This window comes from Mercenaria mercenaria, chromosome 4 (assembly GCF_021730395.1).
Source record: "Mercenaria mercenaria strain notata chromosome 4, MADL_Memer_1, whole genome shotgun sequence".
Classification (NCBI taxonomy): domain Eukaryota; kingdom Metazoa; phylum Mollusca; class Bivalvia; order Venerida; family Veneridae; genus Mercenaria; species Mercenaria mercenaria.
The window spans coordinates 50,099,806-50,109,901 of NC_069364.1; the positions used below are offsets into that span (position 1 = coordinate 50,099,806).

General features: G+C 34.3%; 1 protein-coding gene across 1 annotated transcript in view; it reads left to right on the forward strand.

Annotated features, from left to right (window-relative positions):
• Positions 1-10,096, forward strand: part of LOC123551638 (tubulin--tyrosine ligase-like protein 12) — a 32,115-nt gene that overhangs the window by 21,204 nt on the left and 815 nt on the right. Inside the window, exons 7-13 of the mRNA XM_053541121.1 lie at positions 245-432; positions 3,968-4,186; positions 4,952-5,063; positions 5,562-5,716; positions 6,790-6,877; positions 7,852-7,920; positions 8,864-9,002. Coding sequence (XP_053397096.1) covers positions 245-432; positions 3,968-4,186; positions 4,952-5,063; positions 5,562-5,716; positions 6,790-6,877; positions 7,852-7,920; positions 8,864-9,002 — 970 coding nt within the window. The remainder of the gene's footprint in view (positions 1-244; positions 433-3,967; positions 4,187-4,951; positions 5,064-5,561; positions 5,717-6,789; positions 6,878-7,851; positions 7,921-8,863; positions 9,003-10,096) is intronic.

Here is a 10,096-nt window from a genome sequence, read left to right on the forward strand (position 1 = left end):
TGTTCTGGTACAGAATCCAGGAACACTGGTTAGGTTAACTGCCCGCCGTCACATGACTGAAATAATGTTGAAAAATGGCATTAAACCCAAAACAAACAAAACAAATAAAAACCATAGGCAAAATGTGCTAGAGGTTCAGTCAGGGAACCATGGTAGACATAAGGTATGTAAAAATGCTAATGGTGAAACTTGTCTGACATTCTCCATTTATCTGACACAGTGGTTCTTCTCTGCTGTATTACAGGCTCACAGGATAGAAGATGAAGACACCTCTGATATGAAGAAGGTCCCACCCCTACCTACTGATCGGAAATTAAAGGTGTGTCTAGATTACCCACAATCCCCAGAGTTAACAGACAGCAGGTTTGAATTGGTAGAATCGGGTGAAGAAGCAGACATTATCTGGACACGACACAGTTTCAAGGATTATAAGTGAGTAGCATAATAATATCAGTTTATGAACTATAAATTAGGGATGGCAACGAATATTCGAATATTCGTTCATTCATTCATTACACGAATATTCAAATACCGTTTCACTATTCGAATATTCGGAAAAAAATATAAGATCATGAAAAAAATAAAAGCCTATTAAAAGAACAAAAAATGTCCGTTTATGTAATTTGAGAAAACCCGCTTTCATTATAAATTCGTACGAAAATGGCTTCTGTCATTATCAGACGTGTCATTTTGTATAATAGCGTGCGCTATGGTGATGACAGTGTACCCTGTAGTTATACCGCTAACTGCTTACCTTTAGAAAATTTTAATTGTCACAAATTGATGTAAATCCGTTACAACTCATCTTGTTTTCGGTAGGTGCGAACCGCGTGTAATTAAAAATGATCGGACATCACCTGAACTAATTACTCAGATTTCAATCAAAGTCAATAACATATACTTTAATTATAATTTGAGTAAAGATAGTTGCCGAAAACTATAGAAAACAATTAATTCAAATGGGATGCATATCAATTTTTTACGTAAATCGGATAATCTGATTGAAATGACGAATAAATGCATTTCTTGTGGTTAATTTTTTAATCAGTACTCAATTTTCAGACAAAAGACGTAAAGTTAAGCATTTCTTCTTTATATTACCCTTAATTGACCCCCATCCCGCAGTGAATCTACTCTCAAAGTCTGCCGTTTTGAAGTATTTCACGCGATCATCAGATAAGAAGTCAGTTACGTGTAATATGTGTGGAGAAACCCCCCATACGCGAGGGCTAAATCCCTGTAAGAAATAGATAAATCCTATATAAATTATATGTATATGAAGGCAAATAACGAATATTTTATACTACAAAAGACAAAAGAAGCGATGAGAACGATTTGTCAGTTTTAATTCGTTAATGTCTGAACCACTTCCAGTGTAAACGAAAGTAAAATTAATGCATGTCGATGATTAGGGTATGATAAACACGTAGGATTTTAGTGGATTTGTTGATCAGTTGATGACCGAATATTCGAATATTCGTTCGGAAGGTTGACCGAATATTCGAATACCAAAAATGCTATTCGTTGCCATCCCTACTATAAATAAATGAATTTTGATTGGTTATTGCACTATCACATGATAAAGGACAGATATAACTTCATTATGATATTGAACAATTACTATAAATAGTGCATCAGATTCATATATGACCTTGAACTCATATTGACATTAAAGTGATTAAAAAACTGTGCATGAAATTGTAATATTACACAGTTACTAAAATATTCATGCTTAATATAATCAAACAATTAAAGACTTGCGATTTTATCTCGATCAGAATAATATAAAAAATGACCTTGACATAAGCTTCAGTATTATTTTTTTTCTAGTGCACATCACAAAGTCCATAATTATACCATATTGATCTATGTTTTTTAGATCACCTGAACCAAAGGTGAGCTATTAGTACAGGTGGATGGTCCAATTTCCATCTTCTCCTCTGAAACTACTTGTCAGAGCTGTACCAATATTGGTCTGTAGCATCTTGGCAAGTTCTTCTCTCAAATTTACTCAAATGATTTTCCTTTTTTTGGGCCTATAGAGCTAAAAATAGGAAAATCTTTAATGACTTCTTCTCATTAACCTTTTGATGGATCTTCATAAAACTTGGTCTTTAGCATCATTATAAGGTCTTCTTGAGTATTGACTATTTCAAGAGTAGTCTGAGCTATTTTAGTCACCCTGGTGTTGGCGTCACACCTTGGTTACAGTTTTGCATGCAAGTACGTATAGCTATCATTTAAAGGCATATAGCTTTGAAACTTTTATTTTCTAGGTCAGTTATCAACCTGGGTCAGGTCAAATAACTCTGACATGTATTTTGGCCAAATCATGCTCCATTTTGGATATAGAAAATCCTGGTTAAAGTTTTGCATGCAATTTACTACCTCCAAAACTAATACAAATATTGAATTGAAACTTCACACATTTCTTCGGGTTTATAAAACTTGGTCATAGCATCAAGTCCCATAACTCTGACTTGTATTCTGCAAAATTATGTCCCCTTTTGAACTTAAAACTTCTGGTTAAATTTTTGCATGCAAGTTACAATCTCCAAAATTAATGCAGATAATAGATTGAAACTCTATTATAGATACACATTGAGGGTAACATTCCTGGGACAACAATTCCAATAGTCAAGCATTGGCTGTCTTACGGATAGCTCTTGTTATATTTATGCCCCCCTTCGAAGAAGGAGGGTATATTATTTTGCAGGTGCCGGTCGCTCGGTAGTTTGGTTGGTTGGTCTGTCAGTTGGTATGTAAACCAATCCGTTTCCAGATGATAAGAACACTTGGGCCTAGGATCATGAAAGTTGGTTGGGAGGTTGGTCATAACCAGCAGTTGACCCCTATTGATTTTGAGATCAGTAGGTCAAAGGTTAAGGTTACAGTGACTTGGAACAGTTGAACGATTTCTGGATGATAACTCAAGAACTCTTGGGCCTGGGGTCATGAAAGTTGATAGGGGGGTTCGTCATGACCAGCAGATGACTCCTATTGATTTTGAGGTTGGTAGGTCAAAGGTCAAAGTCACAATGACCTGGAATAGTTAAATGGTTTCCGGATGATAACTCAAGAATATTTGGGCATAGGATCATAAAAGTTGATGGGGAGGTTTTTCATGACCAGTAGATGACCCCTATTGATTTTGAGATCAGTAGGTCGAAGGTCAAGGTCACAGTGACCCAGAACAGTTAAACCATTTCCAGACGATAACTTGAGAAAGCTTGGGTCTAGGATTACAAAACTTGGTAGGGAGGTTGACCATGATCAGCAGATGATCCCTATTGATTTTATGGTCATTAGATCAAAGGTCAAGGTCACAGTGACCCAGAACAGTTAAACAGTTTTCGAATGATAACTCCAGGACTCTTGGGCCTAGGATCATGAAAGTTGATAGGGAGGTTGGTCATGACCAGCAAATGACCCCTATTGATTTTGAGGTCAAAAGACCAAAGGTCAAGTTCACATTGACCCTGAATGCCGTAATGTCCTTTACTTATCATTGTTTTACTCCTGCTTTCATATCCTTTAACTAAAATGTTTGGTTATCATGGAATTTCCATGAGTTTTATAATGACTTCAGTGACTTGAATGCAAGCAGTATCATTTATGTTAATTAATTAAATTAAATCTTTGGAGATAAATATTAAGCTTTAAATTTACAAGTTGCACTGTTCCAAACATTTTGCCAGAACAAGAGCACTGCTGCAAATACAGTAAAACGCCTGTCGTTCAAGGTTCCGAGGTGAAGAGCTAAATGCTCAAGTTGTTTAGGGTTTCAAGATATCCAAACATATAGATATGAAAGCCAGAGAACATTGGAATTGCTTAAGTGAGCACAGAGCTCAAGCTTTCAATGCACGTTTGAGAGGTGTTCAACTGTAATAAAATGTTGTCCAATAAAACTGTAATTCTTAGCATACCAATTCATATTGATGCTGTATTTATACATATATTTCAGGTCATTATACAGTGAAGGAGTGTACAGATATATAAACCAGTTTCCAAGTGAACAATGTTTAACAGTGAAAGATCTGTTACCTATAGTCTGTCGGAGAGCTGGTTCTGGCAAATATGACCCAGAAACACTAGAGGGGTCTCCAAAATGGCTGCCAGTGTCATATAATCTCAATACTGAAATGGACAAATTTGTTTCCTACTTCCAGCACAGAGAAGAAAAGTATGTTGCATATTTTAGCATAGTTATGCTCATGAATATTTTTATGCTGATTTCATATATTATTTATGAACTATTATTATTACATGACAGCTACAACTAAATAAATCACCGGTTAGTACTTTATGTCAGGTCTAAATGAAACGTGTTTACTTTATTGAATGGCTTGCCAGTTAGTAGTATACAATGATTTGCCATTTGATTTATTTGTCAATTTAATAAAAGGTGTTCTATATTTGGCAAAAACATGAAATGGTTTTGATGCATTGGCTGGTTGAGACACAATTATGGCATCAATTATGATGTCAGATTGTTACCCAACATCTGGTTACTACCGTAATGACTGTTGTTCAGTATGATTTAGAATAGAATGTTCTATGAGCTTGTTAGAATTAAAATAATCAAGGTCTTCTTGTAGTTTATTATCTACATGTATAATATTGTAACATTTTGTCATTTAGGTGCTTGGATATTTATTCACTCATGCTAACACTTGATTGAATTCTTACACATCTGAACTCTGAATCGCTGCTAATCAGATAATACATCAAGTAAAGGTCTAGTGTATTTTATAAATCTAAGGCCAGTGTTGTTTAATTACACTGGTATGTATAGAGCAAAAATGTTAATACATGTATACAGTCCAGTATGTGGCATACAGAAGTCAAAAGCGAAATTGGCAAACACTTATGCCAAATATGAAACAACTAAAAATAGTTGAATATTAGTTACTATATTCAGACAGAAAGCTATTTGACTATGTTACAGAGGTCTTGATAATGTATGGATTTTAAAGCCGTGGAATCTCTCCAACTCTGCAGACATAACAGTCAGTGATAATCTCAACCAGATTATTCGCTTCTCAGAAAGTGGACCAAAAGTAAGTAAAATAAAAAAAGAGAAAAAAAAAGTATAGCATATTTCAGATCACCTTTAATGGTTTCAGTTTTAGTTACTTTCTTAGATGAAAAACTAAAAATGTCAAATTTCATTTCTCAAGTTAAGAAATGAATACTGGTTTCTTATTCTGATGTGACAAAAAGGAAAAGCAAGTGAAAAATTATATCGTCCACAAAGGTATGATGTCACTGTTTATTGATACACATGTACCTTCAGATAGATTGCATATTGAAAGCTTGCTCATTTGAAACAATGAACATTTTTAAGCATGGAATGTCAAAGATGCTATTGTTACATTGTTTTCTCGCATAAAGTTTGATGTTACAACAAAAGCAATAGTCCTACCATTGAATAATTGTCTGTATCTAATTGGAGTTAAATAAAGGGTTTTGTATTTGTTAGTAAAACATATGCTGTATTTCAGACAGACAAGTTGTAGGTAGATCTATATAATAAATTGATATACGTGTATCTTCAGATAGCTTGCAAGTATATATCAGACACTGTAACTATACATAGAGAAGATATCAAGTCAGATGTAAAAGTTGACTTCAGGTTCCTGGTGTTTTTGGCCAGTGTGAAACCATTGAAACTCTGGGTATATAAACCTTTCAGTGTCAGGAGAGGACACAAGTAAGTGAAATGAAATTACTCAAAGGTGTTATCTTTAGAAGAAAAGAAAAAAAGGACTGTGTTGGTGCTGTGAAATATCTAACCTCCTATGTAGTATACACGCTCAAAAGAGAATTCAAGTAGACAAATGAACATATCATTTTTCATGATAAGTTACATAATACAGAGTCAAGGATGGAAATATCTCTTGTATTTCAGATCTGCTACAACTGAACACAGACTAGTTGTTTTGAATCTTGCAAGAAACTGACTTACAGATAATGCAATTGTACACATTTGAAATTAAAAACTTGGTATACAGGAATTTAGAGAGGACATTTTCTATAAGCAGAGTTGATTGGAAGTCAGGTTTTTGTCAAATCCTCTTGTCTGTGGTGTTTAAAAATACTGCACAAGCTTGATAATACAAGATTTATTGAAAGTTTAACACTTGCCATGCTGGACACGATTGATCCTTCCTTTGAGACCAGTGTAGATCTTGATGAGCCTGCACATCTGTGCAGTCTGATCAAGATCTGCTCTGTTTGCCATTCAGTCAAGATCTTTTTGGTAAGCACCTCTTTTAACAGTCAGTTGGACTGTCCATATTGAGAGATTGACAAGTTCATTATAGAAATTAAGCAGGGTAAGGGTTAAATACTTATAGGTTATTAGCTTTGTATCGGGAAATATGCACGAGTTCTCAGCGGAAATATTGCGCGACTTTAGGAGCGCAATATTCCTCCGCTGAAGAACGAGTGCATATTTCCCGATGCAAAGATAATAACCTTTTTATTACATACACAGCTACACGTATAAATATAATGTAAATATCATAAATTTGTTCAACAGCCTGGATATGATTGACAATACTGCACTAAATAGATAAAAATAGTGCAAGAACAGACACTGAATTACGTCACGCACCCGATATGAAATTCAGGCGTCAGTATATAGAAAAATATTGACCTTTCCGGTATCAGTGTAACTTAACGGGGAATAGAAACGTGTATGTAATAATGTAGTTTATGGTTTCTGAATGCTTTATTCATTTATTCGTATATTTCAATATAAGAACCTGATTAATATTGCAGACAATATGAGTTAACAGACTATGATGATTTCCTACGACATCTGACATATGTTGGTCTCTACGAATATAAAGATGTTTACAGACCTGGTGTAAGTACCTGCAGTTTGCTTTGGAAATCTATACACATCATATTAGAAAAAGTCAAGAGATTAATGTAAATTATTAAACTTGATGGTGAAAACATTTACACAGAGGTATATAGTTCAGCTCTTTGTCTGTTTGTCATTCTTTGACCATTGGGTTTCAGATTTTTATTAAATGCTTGGACATAGAATAGTCAAACTTTATAGAATGATTGCCTGTGGCCAGAAGCTGTAACCCCCTTTCCCACTGTTCATGGGGTATGGTCATAATGACCCAGGACTGTAAATGGTATTCATTTGATGATTGCTTTTTATCAGTGTGTGACCCCTATCAATTTGGAGGTCAGTTTATCAAAGGTCAAGGTCACACTGACCTATACTTCAGTGCTGCTGATTATTTGGTCTACAGCCTCCACACTCCACACTTCATAAGAGAGTCAGTAGATAATTCATATTTTTTTCTTCATCTTATACATTAATCCTAGCTTCAAGTTTTTTTTGGGATCAAAGGTTTAATGGGTTCATTATGAGTCTAGTCAATAACTGTCATCCTTCAAGGAATTTTGAAATAGCTAGTGTTTAAATGTTAACGTTAACATCATTCCATATTACCTTTAACTCGAGGCCAATACCACTTGAATGCCAGGATAAAAAAATTATTATCTGTAATTTTGAAATTAAATTTGGTATAAACAATGTCATGTTAAAGTCATAGCCGTAACCTTAGTAACAAAATCGTATGTAGGTATTGCATATTTGATTTGACAATTAAGTTCTGTATCTGAAGCATTTCCTGTTATCTTTGGAAAGGGCCAAGGGCCTTAGAAATACAACTTTCAGAGTAACAGCCAAGACATGACGTACATATCTATCATTGTCATATTCCATTGAAGGTAGACATACGCATTTACCAAATGCAGTATAACTGTTTATTTACTATCAGCATGTTATCTTTCACTGCATCTATTTCCTTGTTGCAGATGTACACAGAGCAATTTATAGAGCCATTTGAAGCAGAAAATCCAGGTTTTAAATGGGAACCTATAGAGGTATTTTGTTATATTATTGCAAAAAAATGTAGGTCTGGATTATAATTTTTTAAGAACAAATAGTATTGTATCTTAAGAACTGCCTTAAGCTTGCACAATAATTTGTCAACACCAGTTGTAGGGAAAAACAATTAATACAAGTGTATTCAATAAGTTGGAAGAAAGTAAATGTTATTTTGCTATTTTAGGTACAGTAGTGGTTATTGCCTGTATGTAGCCTGACTTTGCTTAGAATGATCTTTAGGTTTGACTGTTCGATTTTTCTATAAAGTGACCAGTAACAGTTCTACAAGTGTAGGTACTACACAGTAACAGTTACATACAAGTAAAGGTATTACCCAGCAACAATGTTCGTACCCGTTACTGGATAATACCTATACTTACAATTAAGTATAGGTATTACGTATTCTAACACGACAAGTGAATAACCTACATACATGTAGAGCAAAATCTATCTCCAGTTATTCTGCAATAAACCACTCGCATGCAATGACGTCATCCAATCCAGGTTCGTAGCACGGTCTTAAAAAGTAGTTATCATTTTTTCTAACATTGTTGATACTAGTATGTTGTGTTAGAATCGAAATTATTAGATTCCCAGGTGATTATTGTAGAATAACCCGAGTTTTTCATTCTTATGCAAAACAATATATCACTCAGGCCTACGGCTTTCGTGATATATTCTTACGCATAAGAACTCAAAACTCTGGTTATTCTATGATAAACCACGTTTGGGAACTTATTATTTCTAAAGTAACAGCAACATACAACTGTATGTATAACAATTATTTACAAGAGCAGCAGATAAGAAAGCTTCTCAAACTTGCGAAAACATTTCTATATAAAAGCCTTAATAATTTTATTATTATTTTATTTTCCAGAGAATGAAAGTTACAAAGGTAAGAGTTCTACTAATTATGGTGTCATAATTCTAATATTTCAGGCCTCCATACACCAGATGTTTCTGGAAGTGTTTCAGGCAGCTACCAGTAAGGCTCCACCAGCTGGGATGTCCCATTTCCCACTGTCTAGAGCTATTTATGGCATTGATTTATTGTTGCAGTGGAGCAAAAATGAAAAAGGTGAATAACATAGTTACTTACTTTACATAAGGGCCAGTCCATAATAGGGTGATATTATGTCAGAGATTTAAAGTTTTTGGAATATATTTTCAGTGCGTTGCTTTATCATAAGCACTGAAGATCCTAAGGTTATAAAATGCAAGTTTGGAGACCAGTCTTAAACCAGCTTTGACTGGTTCTAGTCATAAAATGAAAAGTTGCTTTCTATGACTGGTCATCAAACTCAATTTTATAGCCATGATGACAGGAGTAATTTAAGTCCTATGTTAACATTTTATCATTTTTTAAAAAGGTAATGGAATTCTTCACTGAAAATACGAGAGAAATGTTCTCAGATTAAATTAATCAAATTACAATAATTGAGAAAGCTATTAAAACTAAACTGCATTTATGTCACATGTATCTCGAAAAGTATTTGACCTAGGATTATGAAACATAGGTATATTGTTAAGCATAGCATGCAAAGTTGTGCACCTGGGGTTTAATTCAGATTCTACTCAGTCAGACCAGAGTAACTGCCCTTGACTTAGTAAAAAATATGCATAAAAGGACATATAAGTTTGTGTAGCATGCATCTCAGTAAGTATTTGACTTAGAAAACATTACAGGGTTGTTATATAGCATGTGAAGTTGTGTGCCTTGTGTTCTGAGTGGATAACTGGTCATCGGCTATTAAAGTTAAAAATACCCATAAAAATGCTCAAAAGTACATGTTGCATATATCTTAAATATATTTCACCTACAGTGATGAAACTATGTACATTGACAGGAAAGAGCACCAGTGTCTTACACTCATGTGTATAGTTTATACAATATCTAGGTGTAGATCTATTTTTTGACCAAGTCATGGACCATAACTCTAGTTTGGCTGTGTCAAATCTTTATGAAAATACCAGGTGTACAACTGCATATGCTATAAGGTTGGATGACTCTGGGTCAAATACTTTTAGAGATTTGAATGTCACAAATTCAGATGGAGGGATGGACAAATGGACTGACAAGGGCAACTCAAATTTAATGTTAGCAATAAAAACTATAGTATCTTGAAATTTCTGTATGTGTCTTGTTAAAGTGAATATTTGATGTTTTGGCAG